Source organism: Hemitrygon akajei, chromosome 8 (assembly GCF_048418815.1).
Source record: "Hemitrygon akajei chromosome 8, sHemAka1.3, whole genome shotgun sequence".
Taxonomy (NCBI): Eukaryota; Metazoa; Chordata; class Chondrichthyes; order Myliobatiformes; family Dasyatidae; genus Hemitrygon; species Hemitrygon akajei.
In genome coordinates this window covers 165,443,807-165,464,037 of record NC_133131.1, presented here as the reverse complement: position 1 = coordinate 165,464,037, position 20,231 = coordinate 165,443,807, and the positions used below count along the sequence as shown (strand labels likewise).

The 20,231-nt window shown below is 38.8% G+C and overlaps 1 protein-coding gene across 1 annotated transcript in view; it reads left to right on the top strand.

Moving 5' to 3' along the window:
- The window catches only part of LOC140732397 (obscurin-like), a 530,964-nt gene that overhangs the window by 137,004 nt on the left and 373,729 nt on the right, over nt 1-20,231 (top strand). The window contains exons 28-29 of the mRNA XM_073054987.1: nt 7,984-8,256; nt 18,052-18,318. Coding sequence (XP_072911088.1) covers nt 7,984-8,256; nt 18,052-18,318 — 540 coding nt within the window. The remainder of the gene's footprint in view (nt 1-7,983; nt 8,257-18,051; nt 18,319-20,231) is intronic.

Here is a 20,231-nt window from a genome sequence, read left to right as displayed (position 1 = left end):
GATATAAGCTGCATACATGTAACCATGAAAACACAACAAAATAAGCCAAGCACATCTGTTACAGGATGGAAATTCATTCCATCAATTCTATTGGTGATTAGTTATGATTGCCATACATTCTTCATCCAGCACTGTCATCTCTCTACAATTCCACCAACTAAGGAGCACAAGTATCCTTTTGGTGGAAAATGACAACATTTTCTTTCATATTTCTGATGCGCTAGAATTTAGGAGCTTCAGCAGGTGTCATACAAGACTTGGATGTTGGAAGCAACATTTTGGGGACAATACAGGTCTGAGGGTTTCATCTGGCATCATATTCTTCATGTGGAATATTGAAGAGAAGCAGCAGGAGGAACTCCCCAAGTTATCTGATGAATTAAAGGAAAGAACAGAAGAATAATAACCTGCAGTCAGAAATTCCAGGGATGAGTTAATTATTTCAATTGATTAAAACTTTCCACAATCCTGTACTGTATTAGCATTCCTTATTTCTTCATTTTCCACTCCCTGAGCTATCTAACAGAAAAGTACTGAAAACCTCTGAGTCATACAAGTCTTGTATCACATCTGATGTAAATCCTAAACCATACCCACTGGGAGTCAACCTTTTAGGTACAGTTTTCAAAATATAAAAGGGTAATAACTGCAAAAGTTGTAGACGCCTGTAAGAGGCGAGCTTCGGCATTTGGCCCATCGAGTCTGCTCTGCCATTCGATCATGGCTGATCCTTTTTCCTTCTCCTCAGCCCCACTCCCTGGCTTTCTCCCTGTAACCTTTGATGCCGTGTCCAATCAAGAACCTAACATGCTCTGCCTTAAATACATCCAATGACCTGGCCTCCACAACTACCTGTGGTAATAAATTCCACAAATTCACCACCGTTCGGAGAAAGAAATTTCTCCGCATCTATTTTAAATGGATGCTCTTCTATCCTGAGGCTGTGCCCTCTTGTCCTAAACTCCTCCACCATGGGAAACATCCTTTCATCTACTCTGTCTAGGCCTTTCAACATTTGAAAAGTATCAATGAGATCCCTCCCACAACCCCATTCTTCTGAATTCTAGTGAGTACAGATCCAGAGATATCAAATGTTCCTCATATGATAACCCTTTCATTCCTGGAATCATCCTTGTGAATCTCCTCTAAACCCTCTCCAATGCCAGCACATCTTTTCTTAGATGAGGAACCCAAAACTATTCACAATACAGTAATCAAGGTGAGACCTCATCAGTGCCTTATAAATCCTCAGCATTACACCCCTGTTCTTGTATTCTAGACCTCTTGAAATGAATGCCAACATTGCATTTGCCTTCTTCACCATTAATTCTACCTGCAAGTTAACCTTTAGGGTGTTCTGCACAAGAACTCCCAAGTCCCTTTGCATCTCAGATTTTTGGATTTTCTCCCTGTTTAGAAAATAGTCTGCATAATGATTTCTATTGCCAAAGTGCATGACCATGCATTTTCCAACATTGTATTTCATTTGCTGCTTTATTGCCCATTCTCCTAATTTGTCTTAAGTATTTCTGCAGCCTTCATGTTTCCTCAACACTACCTGCCCTCCACCAATCTTCGTATCATCTGCAAACTTGGCAACAAAGCCAACTATTCCATCATCTAAATCAGTGATATACAGCATAAAAAGAAGCGGTCCCAACACCGACCCCTGTGGACCACCACTAGTCACTGGCAGCCAACCAGAAAAGATCCTTTTATTCCCACTCGCTGCCTCCTACCAATCAGCCAGAGCTCTAACCATGCCAGTAACTTCACTGTAATATCCTGCACTCATGAACTTGATAAGCAGCCTCATGTGTGGCACTTTGCTAAAGGCCTTCTGAAAGTCCAAATTTACAACATTCACTGCATCCTGTTTATCTATCCCACATGTAATCTCCTCAAAGAATTTCAACAGTTTTGTCAGGCAAGATATTTCCTTAAGGAAATCACACTGACTTTGTCCTATCTTGTCCTGTGTCACCAAGTACGCCATAACCTTATCCTTAACAATGGGCTCCAACATCTTCCCAGCCACTGAGGTCAGGCTAATTGGTCTGTAATTTCCTTTCTGCTGCATTCCTTCTTTCTTAGAAATTGCAATTTTCCAGTCCTCTGGCACCATGCTAGAGTCTAATGATTTTTTGAAAGATCATTACTAATGCCTCCACAATCTCTACTGCTACCTCTTTCAGGACTCTATGGTGCAGTTCATCTGGTCCAAGTGACGTATGGACCCTTTGGTCTTTCAGTTTTTTTGAGCATCTTCTCCCTTGTAACTACAATCACTCCTCTTCCCTCACATCTTTCAACGTCTGGCACACTACTAGTGTCTTCCACTGTGAAGGCTGATGCAAAATACTGATTTAGTTCAACTGGCTTCTCCTTGGCCTTATTTTCTGCAGGTCTTATATCCACTCTCATCTCTTGTTTTTTACATACTTGAAAATGCTTTTACTATCCACTTTGATATTGTTTACTAGCTTGCTTTTATATTTCATCTTTTGGTTGCTCTCTGTAGGGTTTTAAAAGCTTCCCAATCCTTTGTCTTCCCATTTTACCATTTGAGTATTGCTTTGTTTTTGGAATACATCTATCCTGCACCTTCCTCATTTTTTTTCCCCAGAAACTCAAGCCATTGCTGCTCTGATGTCATCCTTGGCTGCATCTCCTTCCAATTTACTTTGGCCAACTCCTCTCTCATACCACTATAATTTCCTTTACTCCTCTGATTACTGCTATGTTAGACTTTACTTTTTCCCTATCAGATTTCAAGTTGAACTCATTCATATTGTGATCACTACCTCCTAAGAGTTATTTTACTTTAATCTCCCTAATCTGCTCGTTCATTACTTAACACCCAATCCAGTATAGCTGATCACCAAGAGGCCCAATGACAAGCTGCTCTAAAAAAGAACCATCTTGTAGGCATTCAACAAACTCACTCTGTTCAGATCCATTCCCAAGCATGTTGAAATCTCCCATGACTATCATAACATTGCCCTTTTAACTCACCTTTTCTATTTCCTGTTATAGTCTGTGGTCCACATCCCAGCTGCTGTTGGGAGGCCTATATGTAACTGCCACCAGGGTCCTTTTATTCTTGCAGTTTCTTAATTCAACCCACAAGGATTCAACATCTTCCAATCCTATATCATATCTTTCTACTGATTTGATGCCATTCTTTACCAGCAGAGCCATGCCACCCCCTCTGCCTACCTTCCTATCCCTCCAATATAACGTGTAACCATGGAAATTCTGCTCCCAACTACAGTCATCCTTCAGCCACGAGTTATGGCCACAACATCATACATGACAATCTGCAATGGAGCAACAAGATCATCCACCTTATTTTTCATACTCTGCATTGTGATATAACATTTTGAATACTGTATTTACTACCCTTTTTGATTTTGCATCCCTAATGCACTGATACTCTGCTGGCTGCAATTTTATCCTATCTTCAGTGTGAAACTTCCTAAAATCCTGACTGCATGCTATCCTTTTTTACCATCCATCCTGTCCTGAGTCCCTTTGCTCCAGTTCCCACCCCTTTGCCAAATTAATTTAAACCCTCCCCGACAGCTCTGTACTGTATTTGACAATGTGGAGCAGTGGGAGAGTTTGTACATCTGGCAGCAGCAAAGTAAGTTGGGAATGGTGAGGGGTAGAGAGCAGCAGGAGAGCTATGGGACAGGTGGCAAAGGAGTGTTGGGCAGGGTTGGCATGGGTGCAGACACACCCAGCCCTGAGACAGGCAAAGTAACTTGATTCCAAGCAATTGGTTTATTGATCATTACATAATCTCTTTCTGGTGCTTCCTGCTCCCTCCCTTTTCCCTATCTCTTTTTCCAACCATGATTCCATTCTCCTTCCCATCTTCCCACTCTTAATCCCCAATAGAGACCCATATCAGAGTCAGGTTTATCATCACTCACTTATGTTAGGATTTTTTTTTGCAGCAGCAGTAGTGCAGTGCAATGTGTAAAATTGCTACAGTACTGTGCAAGTGTATTAGACACATACACACACACGTGCCCATGACTTGCGTAGTACTGTATTACTCTGTGTCTGTATATATATATATATATATACACAGAGAATTGATTTGCAACTTTAGAGGTTGTTGCTGACGTGCTTAAAACTTGTTTGATGGGAGCAGTGGAAGTAGATATAATGGTGGTGTTTAAGAAGCTGTTTGTTATATAGACATGAATATACAGGATACTGTATAAGAATTTGAATCATTTACAGGTTTAAACTGAAGAGTCTTTGAGACTGCTATGCTGTACTGTTCTATGCTATTATTAGTAAGAAATAAGGAAATGGATAATTTGAGGAAAAGGTGTTAAAACATGTTGGTGTGGGAGGTGCTCAGATGTGGTATGAGAAATTGCTATTGAAGCATATGATAAATTCAAATGAACTTTCTGAACAGGTTAGTCTTTTTCTTGTTACATCTTGAGAGTATGATCATCTATGGTTATATAATGATTTTTAAGTTATGCTATGTTAATATATTAGGGGTTATTGATTGAATTTCAAATATTATTTGTTGAAGTGGATAGAGCAACAATGCAAACTTTGTTCTGCATGTTGGATTTTGTATCAATGGTTTCATTTAGCCATGCTCTTTATAAGCTAGCATCATCTTCTCTGATCATGTCTTTTTCTGTTAAAGGCAGAGTATTCTTTCTATTTGAGATTGAAGTAGAGCGCTGCAAATATAGGGAATTCTTTTGTTGCAGCAGATGATGTTAGTCCAGATAGCTTGTTTAGAGGAATTTAAAGATCTTCATGTGATGCCAAATAGGGAGGTGTGATTTTTGATTTGGTTAAAGAGATTATGTGACAGGTGATTTTCTGAGGCAAGTCTAGTTTGAGCATTTTTGAGGGATAACGTGGCCCAAAATTAGCAGACACTTAGTGTTCTTGTTGCAATAATTATCTGATGAGGAGTTAAGAAACTTTGTGCAGTTGCTACTTTTCCAGAGAGGAATATAGTGCTCATGTCTTAGAATCATGCAACTAGGAAGCTAGACTATTGATCCAAACCATCTAACACTTATTTACTGTAATCCTACAGTAATCCTATTTCATTCTCCTTTGAACTTTTTTCTCCTCACATATTGACAACTCATCCCCAACACACAATAGGGACAGTTTACTGTAGACAATTAGCCCACCTACCAGCACATCTTTGGTATAACCATATAACTATATAACAATTACAGCACGGAAACAGGCCATCTCGGCCCTTCTAGTCCGTGCCGAACGCTTACTCTCACCTAGTCCCACCAACCTGCACTCAGCCCATAACCCTCCTAAGTGGATTCCAGGACACCTGGAATGTTCATTTTCTTACATAGGTTCTGCCTGACTTGCTGACTTCCTTCAGCATTTTGTGCTTCTTGATTCAGCATTGGATATCATGATTAAACATGGATTGCTATAGCTTTGAGGCACCAAGTCTACCAGGATGCTGCTGTAAAATAAATCACACTGGTGTCATCATATGCTAGATAAATTATTGAATCTTAATTGCACAGAATCCAAGCTTTTTGTACCCCTGTCACTTAGTTCAGAAAATTTTCAAAAAATTATGAAAAGTGAAATACTGTAGCTGTTGGAAAATTGGCAAATTGGGTTTCAGATTGGCCCAGTGAGTAAACCATAGAGTAATATTCCATAAATAGTTGGACATTTCCATTAGCAGCACTATTGATAACCATGGAATTGACTTTCAAATTAATTGGTAGTTGTTTTGTTTTCATAGACAGGAGTAGTGGGCTTGAAGGCTGTTGAAGGTGAAAGATTTCAGGATATTAAAAATGCTATTTGGTGAGAAAAAACTTGAAGGCTATGGATTGAGAATTTTGAAGTCGGAGTAATTTAAGTAATTCTATTTTTCGCCTGGTATAAACTTGATGGGTCAAATGTTGTCTTTCATTTGCAGTAAATTTCTAAGATTACCTGAAGTGCAGGGACCTATTTTAGAATTAAAATCAAGTTTATTATCATTATCTTACATGACATGAAATTTGTTCCAGTTTTGTGGCAGCAGTAAAAAGATGTGAATACCAACTCCATTTGGATTATGCATGCACATTTTAGTAGTCCTTCAAATTGGGAAATAAATAGTTAGTATTTGGAGGCAATAACAAATCTTTGCTGATGTTATGTCTGAAAGGAAGTTGTCAGTTAAGGTCCATGCTGCAACATAAACAATTGAACCTTCAATAAGTAATAATAATAACCCTCAATAAGTAATATGAGAAATGAAAGGTGATAGGGGTCAACTATACTGTATCCTTGTTACCTTTTTGTAACAGCAGTTCTCCTGCAGATTTTTCTATTTATTGAAATAAGTGAGAAATAATATACTGAGGATCCCACTCCCAAGAATTGTGCGCTGCATTTTCCATCATGGTAATGTTTATAACTGAAGAATTACTGTGAAGAATTATCCATGGCTAAACCTAGAATAGTTTCTCAACTATTATGGCAAAGCATTGAAAGAGAATTTTAAACAAAATGATGGTGTTAATACTTGAAAGTGACAACAGGAGGAAGGATATCAGTATTGAATTGATTGAATGAAATGAAACCAAAATATGGAATTTGAGATCGTTGATTGCTTTAAGGTAAAATGTTGTAAGGTAGTACTAACAATGGCAATGAATGCAAGTCTTCTTGTAAGCAGCTGGTTCATACTATCCATTTCTTTTTATTTTGCACTGTTCACTGAACTAGGGTTTAAGTTTCAACTATTTGCTATATATTCATCTTTGCCCATTCTGTCCTGGAACTTTGTCAAGACAAATTTTTCACATCTGTTGGATATATCTTCCTCATCACCTTTCTCCTTTGTGACTTCCAGAGCTCTATCTGGTAATTTAAAAATCAACTCAATAGACCTTTTTTCTGCCTTCAGTGTACCTCTCCTTCAAGTGTTGCTAGCAGGAATTGGTGCATTGGCCAAAATACCCATTTCCTTCATCCAACTGTGCAACATCAAGCACATCCATCAAAAGGTATTGTGCAATGCAAATGAGCTATTGGATGAACAATTTGATTGTCCTGTCCATTTTAAGATTGCATTTGGAGATGGTAGAAATGGCAGATGCTGGAATCTGGAAGAAAAATGTTAGTCTTCCCATTACATCTCGTATTCTGCCTGCCTAGGCTACAACCATATGAACAGTGAATTTTCAAATTTTAGGCAGTCTCTCCCTCCTGTGTTCCTGACTCTGCCACTCATCTCTCCCTTAATGCTTCTCATTGTCACCTTCCTTCCAAATCCTAGAGCTTTTGTGACCTTGTTTATCATCCTCCAGCCTCTTCTACTTTCATGCTGTGTTCCACCACCACCATTCACTCACTTCGAATGCACCTGCATCTTTTCTTAAATTTCTTTTTCCACATCTGCCAACTGCCTCTGTCTCCCGACTCTACCCTCTTCCCTCCCCAATGGGCTCCTTATGCCCATCGCCCTTTATCCCTCCTCAGTTCATCATAACCATTTGGCTCTTGTGTCATCCTCTCCTCTTTGTACCAGCTGTTTTCCCTGTTCACACGAAGCCCTGGTGCATGATCACAACTCAAATGCTGACAGTTCCTTTTCCCTCACAGTTGCTGTTTGACCCACTGAGTTTCTCCGGCAGTTTATATATTCGCTTAAGAGTAAATTTGCTGTGCATTGAGGTCGATGTACATGAATATACAGATTGAAAGGTTCAGAATAACAAATTGCATGTAGGAGTATAAAACTTCAGCTAACTACACGTGTGAAGAAAATGCTGTGCTGTGTACTCACATTGGTTGAAAACGATATTGAGACTTCTTTTACTAATACCATCAACAAGAGATCTTCATTTCATCCGTCTGGACTAAATCTAGGTCTTAAGTGAAGAATTCTAATATTCTTCTCTACATGGACCCCTGCGAGGAAGCATGTATGCAATTCTTATGTACTGATTACAGGTCAGAAAGTTCGAATAATTGAAGACCTTGAAGATGTTGAAGTCCTTGAAGGAGAATCAGCAACATTTAAATGCAGGATATCACCATCAGATTATAACAATGTGCAGTGGTTCTTGGATAAAACACCTCTCCATACCAATGATGTGAATGAAATTAGTTCACTAAAGGATGGCTATCATACTTTAACAGTTAAAAAGCTTTCAATCAAAGATTCTGGTAATATAGCATTTGAAGCTGGAGATATGAAAACTTCTGCTATCCTGACAGTAAAAGGTAAAGTTTTGTTAAAATATATTAAAATATGAAATTTACATGTAAATATAATAAATACTGAATTAAGAGTATCCTTCATTCAGTAAAGGATGATCCATTCTTTTTTACAAAGAATGTCACAATTGTATTATTCCATATTATAGGTCTTATCTACATATATAGGAAGACAGTTTCTTTATCCCATTTAACGGATACTTATATTAAGACACTAGTCAGGCCGCACTTAAGAGTATTGGCAACAGTTTTGGGCCCCATATCTCAGAAAGGATGTGTTGTTATTGAAGTGTGTCCAAAGGAGGTTCATGAGGATGATTCCAGGAATGAAGGGGTTAACATTTGAGAAGCATCTGGCAGTTTTGGGCCTTGTTGGAATTTAGAAGAATGCAGGAGATCTCATTGAAACCTACCATATGTTGAAAGGACTAGATAAGGTGGATGTGGAGAGGATGTTGCCTATGGTAGGGGTATTCAGAACTTGAGGGCACAGCCTCAAACTTGAAGGGTGATCTTTTAAAACAGAGGTAAGGAGGAATTTCTTTAGCCAGGGAGTAGTAAATCTGTGGAATGCTCTGCCACAGACTGCGGTCGAGACCAAATCTGTGCACATATTTCAGGCAAAAGTTAATCATTTCCTGGTTGGTCAGGACAACAAAGGATATGGTGAGAGGTAGATGTATGGGGTTGAGTAGGATCCAGGATTAGCCATGATGGAATGGCAGAGCAGACTCAATGGGCTGAGTGGCCTAATTCTGCTCCTATGTCTTAAGGTCTTTTTTGCATTAAGCCATGCTGATAATCCTTAATAAACCTTTTCACCTCTAGGTAGGTCATCTCCTTCAGAATCCCCTGCAGTAACTTTCCTACCACTGGTGTTATGCACACTGGCCTGTAGTTTCCTTGCCTGGGATCTTCTTAAATAAAGGAGTCATGTAGGCCAGAATTTGTAAGGATAAAAGATTTTCTTTCCCCTAAAAGATTAGATGGCCCTTTATAACAATCCTGTAATTTCGTGGTTAGCATTACAGAGGCTATCTTTATTTTTAATTTCGTTAATATTTAATTACTTGAATTTAAATTCTCCAGCTGCCATTGTGGGTTCTTGGTTCACTTAAAGCACAGAAGTATGCTTACATAGGCTCATAAAATACTACAGTATAAAAACAGTTCCTTCAGCCTATCAAGTCCATGCAGAATTGATTTTCTGCCTAGTTCCATCTACCTGCACCTGAACCACATCCCTCCAAACCTTTCCTACCCATATACCTATCCAAACTTCTCTTAAAAGTTACAGCTGAAACGGCATCTACTACTTCCATCGGCAGCTCATTACATACTTGCACCACGCTCTGAGTGAAAAGGTTTCCCCTCAGATTTCCTTTAGATATTCAGCTTTTATCCTAAACCTATGACCTCTAGTTATAAATTCAGGCAACCTTGTGGGGAAAAAACTTGCCGGCATTCATAATTTTGTGTACTTCTATAAGAACTCCCCTCATTTTCCTGCACTCTAGGGAATAAAATCCTATCTTAAAACTCAGGCCGTCAAGTCCTGGCAACATACTTATAAATTTTCTCTGCATTCCTTCAAGCTATTTGATATCTTTCCTGTAGATAAGTGACCAGAACTACTCAAGCACTATTCTAAAATGGGTCTCACCAACATCTTGTACAACTTCAACATAACATCCCAAATCAGAGTGCCCTGATTTATGAAGTTCAGTGCACCAAATGCACTTTTTATGATCCTATCTACCTCTGATGATGTTTTCAAGGAATTATGGATCTGTATTCCTAGGTCTCTCTGTGCCATGACATAGCTTACTGTGATTCATTGAGTAAGTCTTATCCTGGTTTCTTCTCCCAAAGGGCAATACCTTGCACTTGCCTACATTAAATTCTATCTGCCATTTTCAGCCCTTTTTCCCAACAGTTCAAGATCACACTGAAAGTTTTGATAGCCTTCCTCAGTGTCCATTATGTCCCCCAATCTCAATGTCATGCACAAATTTACAGATCTAGTTTATCATATTGTCATCTAAATCATTAATATGATGATAAAGAACCAAGGACTTGGTGGCATACCACTAGTCACAGCCCTCCAGTCTGAGAGGTAGCCATCTACACCACACTCTGTTTTCTCTAGCTAAGCCAATGTTGGAAGCAATTGGCTATTCCATCCTGAATGCCAAGTGTCTGAACGTCTGAACCAGCCTCCCATACAGGACTTGGTTAAAGGTCTTGCTTGGGTCCATGTAGATGACATCTACCATCTCTTCTTCATTAATCTTCTTGGCAACTTCCTCAGGACACATCTATAAGATTGATCAGAAACACAAAGCCATGTTGACTATCCAAGTACTTGTACATTTAGTTAACAATGAAGTAGGAGTTGTGTGTTAATACTATCTGCAGCTTGTAAAAATGAAGAGACTGCAAAATGAAAAGGAAATGAGATGCAAAGGAATGGAGTAGGAGTGAATGGAATATCATTACATTTAAATAGGTACATTTAATGTCAGAGAAACGTATACAGTATACATCCTGAAATTCTTTTTCTTCACAAACATCCACGAGAAACAGAGGAGTGCCCCAAAGAATGAATGACAGTTAAATGTTAGAACCCCAAAGCCCCTCCCCAGCTCCCCCCCATGCAGCAGCAAAGCAACTCCCACCAGCAAAAAAGCTTCTGCACCTCCCACTGAGCACTCAAGTATGCAGCAAAGCATCAATAAAGACACAGACTTGCAGTACCCCAAAGACTACTCGTTCACCCGGTATTCGACGTGCCACAGGCTCTCTCTCTGCCTAATAAGGGACAAAGATGTCCCTATTTCACAGCGAGAGGGGAGGCATAACAGTACAACTCACCAATTTATGGTGTTAAAAGTCTGTTGAGTCACTTTTTCTGAGCTCTGAGCCCATAGAACTTGGATCTCTGGGCATGCAGCCAGCTCGCTGTTTTCAATCTTCCATGTATTCCCAAGGCACATCAGGCGATGGCACCGACCTCAAATCCGCCTGCCTTCAGAACCACAAAAATCCAGCACCCTGAAAGCACGCTAGTATTCCAGGCCATGTCCTTGGCATATCAAAAAGTGGCTGGTCATGAGGCCCTGAGAGCGGGTCCCATTTCCACAAAGAACCGAAATCAGCATGTAACTCCAGGTCGGGGTTTTCAAAAGAACCCTGAAAAGGAAAAAAAAGAGATATGAAAGATAGAATAGAATTGTTTCCAAAGACGCAAGCAAAGGAGTCGCCGTTAGGCGCCATCATCCTCAGCTCTGCCCTCTGTCGTTCATATACAATGAACCAATGATATGCCTATTAGGATTAAATAGCAGGAAACTGTATGTGGGCCCAGTGGTGGTAATTCATGAAATGTGTATATATTATGTGGAAGTCTTGATTGACATTGTTATTGATGCTTGATGGGTTATATCCATTGAGCAGTATTTTGGTGCAACTGGTGGAAGATTGAATTTGGTGCAAACACTAACTTTGGTTATACATGAGGACTTGTAGGGCTACATCCAAGCTCTTAGAGAGTTAATTTCTCATGTTCATGATTAGTTCCTGAGTTCCAACTGGAAGACTCGCATCTGCATGGTTGACAAAGGCTTCCAGAGCTACGTATGAAAATTTGATTGCTTTACTTGCCTCTGATCAGATATGTCTTCAAACAGTAAAAATCACTCCTCTATAAAGAAACACACCTGTAGCTTTAATTATTGTTAGCTATCTTCAACTTTAACTCATTGGTCACATATTGAGTTAGTTAGGGGAATGATGTTAATGATTTTGCAGTATAAATTTTGGGTATGGTCTGCACCAGTTCAGATAGATTAATTCATCTGTAAATCTTGAAGAATGTTGTTTCTCACTGTTTGCTATGTCTCCTAGCTCATTCCTTTGGTGATTATACATTTTACATCTCCATTATTAAATAAGAATTTCCCAAGAATGGGAGCTCGGGTAATTCTTTTTCATTATGATGGCATTTTACTGTAGAATGTTAAGGCTCCATGGGGGAATTAATTTTCTTTTTAGAGTTTATAGAGTCATAGAGAAGTAAAGCACAGAAACTGGCCCTTCAGCCCATCTAGACCATGCCAAAACCATTTAAACTGCCTACTCCCATCGATCTGCACCAGGACCATAACCCTCCATACTGCTACGATCTATATACCTAACCAGACTTCTCTTAAATGTTGAAATTGAGATCGCGTGCACCACCTCCACACTCTCACAACACTCTGACTGAAGAAGTTTCCCCTCATGTAATCCTTAAACTTTTCACCTTTCGCCTTTAACCCATGAGCTCTGGTTGTCATCCCACCCAATCTCAGTGGAAAAAAACCTGCTTGCATACACCCTATATCCTCTCAATCTTCTACATTCTAAAGAATAGTCCTAACCTATTCAATCATTCCTTATAACTCAGGTTCTCCAGACCTGGCAACATCCTTGTAAATCTTTCTGTACTCTTTCAACTTTGCTTAAATGCTTCCTATAGGTAGGTGACTGAAACGGCACACAATACTCCAAATTAGGCCTCACCAACGTCTTATACAGCTTCAAAATAACATCCCATCTCCTGTACTCAATACAATGATTTATGAAGACAAAAGCTTTCTTTTTCAACCATATCTATCACGCCACTTTCAATGAAGTACCTATATTCCCAGATCCCTTTGTTCTCCCACACTCCTCAGTGCCCTACCATTCAGTGTGTAAGATCTACCCTGGCTGGTCCTACAAAGAGTAAAACCTTGCACTTGTTTGCATTAAATTTCACCTGCGATTGATCAGCCCATTTTTCCAGCTGATGCAGATCCCTCTGTAAGCTGATATAGCCTTCCTCACTGTCCACCACACCCCCAATCTTGGTGTCAGCTGCAAATTTACTGATTCGGGGGTTAACCGCATTATCATCCAGATCAGTGATATAGATGATAAACAACAAAGAACCTGTGGCACATCACTAGTTACAGGCCTCCAGTCAGAGAGGCAACCCTCTACTACCATTCTCTGGCATCTCCCAAAAAGCCAATTTCTTATCTAAATTACTACCTCATCCTGAATGCCAAGTGACTGAACCTTCTTGACCAGCCTCACATGTGGGACCTTGTCAAATGCCTTCCTAAAGTCTATATAGGCAACAGCCACTGCCTTGCCTTCATCCACTTTTCTGGTAACTTCCTCAGAATTTCTAAGATTAATTAGACCTTTCCTACCAGCCACAAAGCCATGCTGACTATCCTTAATCGGTCCATGTCTATCCAAATACTTGTATATCCAGTTCCTTAGAATACCTTCCAATAACTTTCCCACAACTGATGTCAGGCCCACCAGCCTTATAAATAATACAGAAAGTGTTTTATATGTATTTTTGTGTTAAGTGTCAAGTATTTATTCTTTCAAGCACTTGCAGCATAATTCAATGCATTTACAACATTCTTTTCATCTTATGAATGAAGTCAGGAAAAAGATATTTTTAATACATAGGCATTTCATCTATTGTTGTTTAGAAATGTTCAGCCTAATCAAGTATGATGATTTTCTTCATATTGGTTAACTTATTGGATGATTTCATGTATAAACGTAGCGCCTTATCCCAAATGGTTAAACAGAAGTTATTGAAGATATTATTAAGTTAACATATCTTCATGTTGTTTTAGAAAAGCCACCTTTCATAACAAAAGAGTTGGCAGCCTCAGTTTCTGTCACTGAAGGGGAAGATATCATCTTGCACTGTGAAACGTCTAAACCAGAGTGTACAGTTAAATGGCTTATGAATGAAAAGCTTTTGAAAAATTCAAAAAGGCATAAAATCACTCGTTTTGGGAATGAAGCCAGACTAATTGTTTATAAAAGTGTAGAGGAGGATGCTGGAACTTATGAATGTCAGACTGTGGCAGCATGTTCTAAAGCTGTTGTCAAAGTGAATGGTAAGAAAATGAGCTTTGCTTGTAAGCAGTATTTACTTAATAGTGAATCCACGTTTTACTGTATTTAGATAACAAGTTTTCCATTACAGAATTCACAAATCACCACCAGAAATTTTGAGATAGAGAATAAAAAATTTCCATTACATATTTTTGTGGGGGGAAAAAAACATAAAATGTACATTGAGAACTGAACTGGTTTACCAAAGACAGTGATCACAGGCTGCTGGTTCACCGAAAGAGGCCACTTAACTGATTTTCTTTGGAAAATGACAAGGCAATTTCTTCTTTCAATGCTTAAACAGTGATATTTTATCAAACAGTATAATATCCATTTCTAGTTAATTAATCTTTCCCTTCAATATTCTATGCAATCAAAATTTCCATGTCTGTAGACCACATACTGGCAGGGTCATTATAGTTGGGGGAAAAATGCTTTCCCATATGAATGCACCTCTATTTAAAACATGGGTTTCAATGGGGGGAAAAAGAGGCTTGTTTTACAGGAAATTGGAATAGGGGAGTTTTTCTGGGAATGCATTCCTCCATAACAGAGGGATTCACTTAATTGTAAGAATGATTATAATAGCTATATAACTTATTGATCAGTTGCTAACGTTGTTTGTCATTGATTTGCAATTATCCATAGTTCATCAAATTTAAGTGCTGTGGTACTTTTCTGATGTTTGCATTGGTTTTGACCTATTAATTCCTTGAGACTTCTGTAACTCCATGATTAGAATGAAGTAAGAGTTTTCAGTACTGACCTGTACCCCTGAATATAGGAATGTTTGAAAGCCCCTCACTGGAATAATTTGTCAGTGGTCTTGTCAGAATATATAGTATCCTAAGCGTATGCAGGAATGTCGGCATTTGAAGAAATATCAATTCTCTGTCAAAAAGATCTCTTTTACTTGGTGCTAAATATCTCTGTGCATTGTATATCAGACAGCTTTATAATTTTGAAGATTGTCCAGAATCAGATGAGTCCTAGTTGTACCTTTAAAATGGTTTTGTTACTGGGTAGAAAGTGAATTTTGAAACTGGTATGTCAGCTGCCTCCTTGTATCAAAAGGAGAAGTGAGGAGTTCACTTTTGCTGCTCCAGCTGGCCTTGTGTCAGTTTACCCTCCATGTTGTCTTATTTATTTATTTTTTTACTTTTCAATTCTTGTGTTAGTGACCTAAGATTTGTGGTTGGCTGCAAAGATACAGTAATAATTGCTGAACTTGTCGAAAGGTTCCCCACAAAAAAAGCAAATTGAGTACTGTGATCCCTGTTCAAATCAGTGGTGTAACAATAGTAATGTTCTCAAGTTAACTGAGCACAATTATATATTTTTTTAAAATCCTTGCCATATATGACATGCCTTCTTCTCATGACCACCATCAAGGAAGAGGTAAAGGAGCCAGAAAACTCACACTCAATGATTCAGAAATACCTTCTACCTTCTACCCCCCCCCCCCCCCAATCAAATGTCTGAATGGTCCATGAACATTACTAACTATTCCTTTTTGTTTGCACTATTTATTTTGTAATTTATAACAATAGTTTTTACACGGTACTGCTGCTGCAAATCAACAAACTTCATGTCATACAATTTAGTGTTAATAAACCTGATTCTGAAGTAGGAAGCACAAATTTTTATCAATATTTTGAACATTTTACAGATTGTGTAATGATTGGAGCACAGGCAAATAGGTATTTCAAAACACTTATATTTTGAAGATAAAACCATGTCAAGGTCCTGGTAAGCAGTTTTCTTAGCTGTAATTATAGTAGCTGTACTTAAACTTATTAGTACAGGATTTGTGTGAAAATAACTTTAATTCACACCAGGTAATTTCCTGTGATTATGATGGGAAATACTGCGAAAATGATAGACTGTGTGGTGTGCTGAACCACTGACAAGTTTGAAGAAATTATAAAGTTACTTTCAGTCCCTGGATTAAAGGCAGTGAACGTTAACACCTTTACCTCCACTACTAGTTCAAAATCCAGGTTATTGTATGCTAAAATACAGTGCATATAAAAAATGTTCCCCCCCCCCCGGAAGTTTTCATGTTTTATTGTTTTACAACATTGAATCACAGTGGATTTAGTTTGGCTTTTTTTTTGACACTGATCATCAGAAAAGGACTCTTTAGTTACAAAGTGATCTAAATTAATTACAAATTAAAACACAAAATAATTGATTGCATAAGTGTTCACCCCTTTAATGTGACATACTAAATCATCACTGGTGCAGTCAATTGGTTTTAGAAGTCACATAATTAGTTAAATGGGGATCACTTGTGTGCAGTCAAGATGTTTCAATTGCTTGTAGTAAAAATATTCCTGTAAGTGGAAGGTCCAATTCCTGGAGAGAGTACCCTGGCAAAAACCACACCATGAAGACAAAAAAACACTTAAAGCATCTCCATGAGAAGGTTATTGAAAAGCACAAGTCAGGAGATGGATACAAGAAAATTTCCAAGTCACTGAAGTTGATCATCAAGAAATGGAAAAAAAATGGCACAACTGTAAATCTGCCTAGAGTAGGTCATCCTCAATAACTGAGTGACTGCAAGAAGGGGACCAGTGAGGGAGGCCGCCAAGAGACCTGTGACAACTCTGCAGGTGTTACAGGCTTCAGTGGCTGAGATGGGGGGAGACTGTGCATACAATAGCTGTTGCATGTGGGTGCTTCACTAGTTGCAACTTTATGGGCGAGTGGCAAGGAGAAAGCTAATATTGAAAAAAACTCTCATGAAATCTCAGCTAGAGTTTGCCAGAAGGCATGTGGGAGACTGAAGTCAGCTGAAAGAAGGTTCTATGGTCTGATGAAACCAAAACTGAGTTTTTTGGCCATCAGGCTAAACATCACAGATCAAAAACACACCATCCCTACCGTGAAGCATGGTGGTGGCTGCATCATGCTGTGGGGATGCTTCACTGCAGCAGGCTCTGGAAGGCTTGTGAAGGTAGAAGGTAAACTGAATGCAGCAAAATACAGGAAATCCTGAGGGAAAACCTGGTACAGTCTGCAAGAAAACTGTGACTTGGGAGAAAACATGTTTTCCAGCAAGACAATGATCCCAAGCATAAAGCCAAAGCTTCACAGGAGTGGCTTAAAAAACACAAAGTTAACATCCTGGAGTGGCCAAGTCAGAATCTGGACCTCAGTCCAATTGAGAATTTGTGGCTGGACTTGGAAAAAGGCTGTTCACTCACCGATACCCGTGCAATCTGACAGAGCTTGAGCAGTTTTGTAAAGAAGAATGGGGGAAATATTACAGTATCCCTATCCACACAAACTCAAGGCTGTAATTAGACCATAGGATATAGGAGCAGAAGTAGGCTATTTGGCCCATCAAGTCTGCTCCACCATTCAATCATGGGCTGATCCAATTCTTCCAGTCATCCCCACTCCCTTGCTTTCACCCCATACCCTTTGATGCACTCGCTAATCAAGAACCTCTGCTTTAAATACACCCAATGACTTGGCCTCCACAGCCACTCGTGGCAAATTCTGCCGAAGGTGCAGCTACTAAATACTGAGTTAAAGTGGGTGCGTAATTACGCAATCAATTATTTTGTGTTTAATAAGTGCAATAAATTTAGACCAATTTGTAGAAATTTGTTTTCACTTTGACAGTAAAGATTCTTTTTTGTTGATTGGTGTCAAAAATGCCAAATTAAATCCACTGTGATTTGATGTTGTAAAACGATAAAACATGAAAACTTACTTCCAAGAGGGTGAATACTTTATATAGCCACTGTATCAATGAAATAATTTGTTTCCCAAAGGTATGCATCTTGTGTAAACCTCATGCAAGTATTAAATGATTTATGTTAATGCATCCCTCAGCCTTGCCTGTGCTTTTCAAACAAGAGCTTCAGAATGAAGAGGCTGAAGAGAATGGTACTGCCACATTGCGCTGTCTGGTTTCAAAACCTGGTGCTTCAGTAGAATGGAAAAAAGAATCAGTAGTACTTCACCCATCCGGAAAGTATGAAATGAAACAGCAAGGTGCCATCAATGAGCTATTAATTCATAATCTGAAAATAGAAGACGCTGGAACATATAGCTGTGATTCTGGAGATCAACAGACCTGTGCTTGCTTAAAAGTAAAGGGTAGGGAGACTGCAGTTATTGTTCACCCCTATTCAGTGTTGTTTTAAGTCATGTAGGCTTTTACATTTATAGTTGTAATGCCTACTGGTCTTTTCATCTTGTCTATTTCATCCTTGTGCTGTTCTAAAATCACCTTTTATAGCAGTTTCCCGTTTTGGTCTTTACCATTTTCATCCTCAGCACTAACATGAGAAGAACATATTATTGTACGTCATTTCCAAAGTTACTAAATCATCTGCTCATTACTTTACCCTGTCCCAGCCCTATTTGATTCACATCTTTTTTGACCTCTGTATTACATTACTTTGCATATGCTCTCTTCCATGTATCATTCGTGACTCTGCTCCAAATGAATGAACTTTTTGTCCTATGCTTACTGATGTGATTAACAAATAATTGTTAATTTGTTTCTCTCACCATCAGAAGAACTGTTATAAATCTACCTGTAAAGTTATAATCTGTAAATTTTCATCTTTCCAACCCCACATTACTTGCAAAGTTTCCAAAATGCTGTCAGGTTTACAATCACCTTCCCCTCCCATCCCTCTTGTTTCTTGAACTGATTCATATTCATAATGCTGCTAATGTGTGTTCTTTTTTGTAATTTCAGTATGTCTATAAATTTCAAATATTCTGTAAAATGTGTATTGAAATATAGTATGTAAATACTGTATAATTTGCAGTTGCTTGTAGTGAAATTCAGGGACTGAAATATCTTGTTAGACTTCAGTTTTGAGAATTGGTTAGAACCAGCAAGAAAAGGGGAATAGGTTCATTACCTACTCCTCATGCTGTTGTATGGAATGCTTGTCCCAGTTAGTGATTTGTGTGCTCTCATGGGAGAATGCAGTTTATACTGAATGACTCTTTAAAAAGTGGAGAATCATGGACAGAAAGTGAACAATGCTGGCTGATAGAAGTCTTTTCCAGCAATACTCAGGTGGATTTTATTTCTGGGGCAGATTGTACTTTTGTCCAAGAATGGGAAATAATGTTTTTTGCGGTAGTGAACAAAATTAGGCTACTCCGTTGATTGTTGGAGGGAATGGAATAAGGGTAACCAGGTCCTCCAGGTTTGAACTCTCATTTCCTCCAAATAACCTTTCAGGATGGTTGAATGCTGACAAATGGTAATAGCATTTCCTTTACTGACTACAAGCTATTCAAATTGAACAACTTTAACATGGGTACATTGTTTGTCAAAGAAGTGACTTTCCATCCTGATGAAGGGTCTTGGCCTGAAACATCAACTGTCTATTCCTTTCCATAGATGCTGCTTGTCCTACTAAGATACTCTAGTATTTTGTGTGTATTACTCTGGATTTCCAGCATCTGCAGAATCTCTTCTGTCTGGGTACCTTTTTGTGTTTTGTTACATTGGTAGTCTTTAGGTTGTCTCAGCCATTTGTTATTCTAACTTAATGAAAGATCTAACCTGAGCTTCTCTTGAGTTTCTGATCTCTGTTGAATGTCGTGAAGTTTGTGCACAGGAATCATTTGAGAGTGGGGGAAAAACTACAGAATAGCTTCATGCGAATTGACATGATGGTTGCTAAAAGGATTATGTATTGTCCGACAGAAAGTTACAAAGTCACCAAAATGTGGGCAACCAAAAATTGGGTTAGCCGGCCTGTGGTGTAGTGGCATCTGCACCAGACTTCGAGGCAAAAGGTTCTGGGTTTGAATCAGGCCGGCTCCTTGCACAATTCCCATCCTGCTGGGTTGAGTATCGAGCTAGCAACTTGGCCTTGTTTTTTTTAAGAAAAAACAGACAAATGCTAAGAAATGACAAGGCTGCACCTAATATGCTACAAGGCGTGGAGAGGAACAATAAGAAAAATCAGATTGCATAACTTTTTATTACTTCATTGCATGATCCAAAATTGATTTTACCATGAGTGTAGTACTTCTAG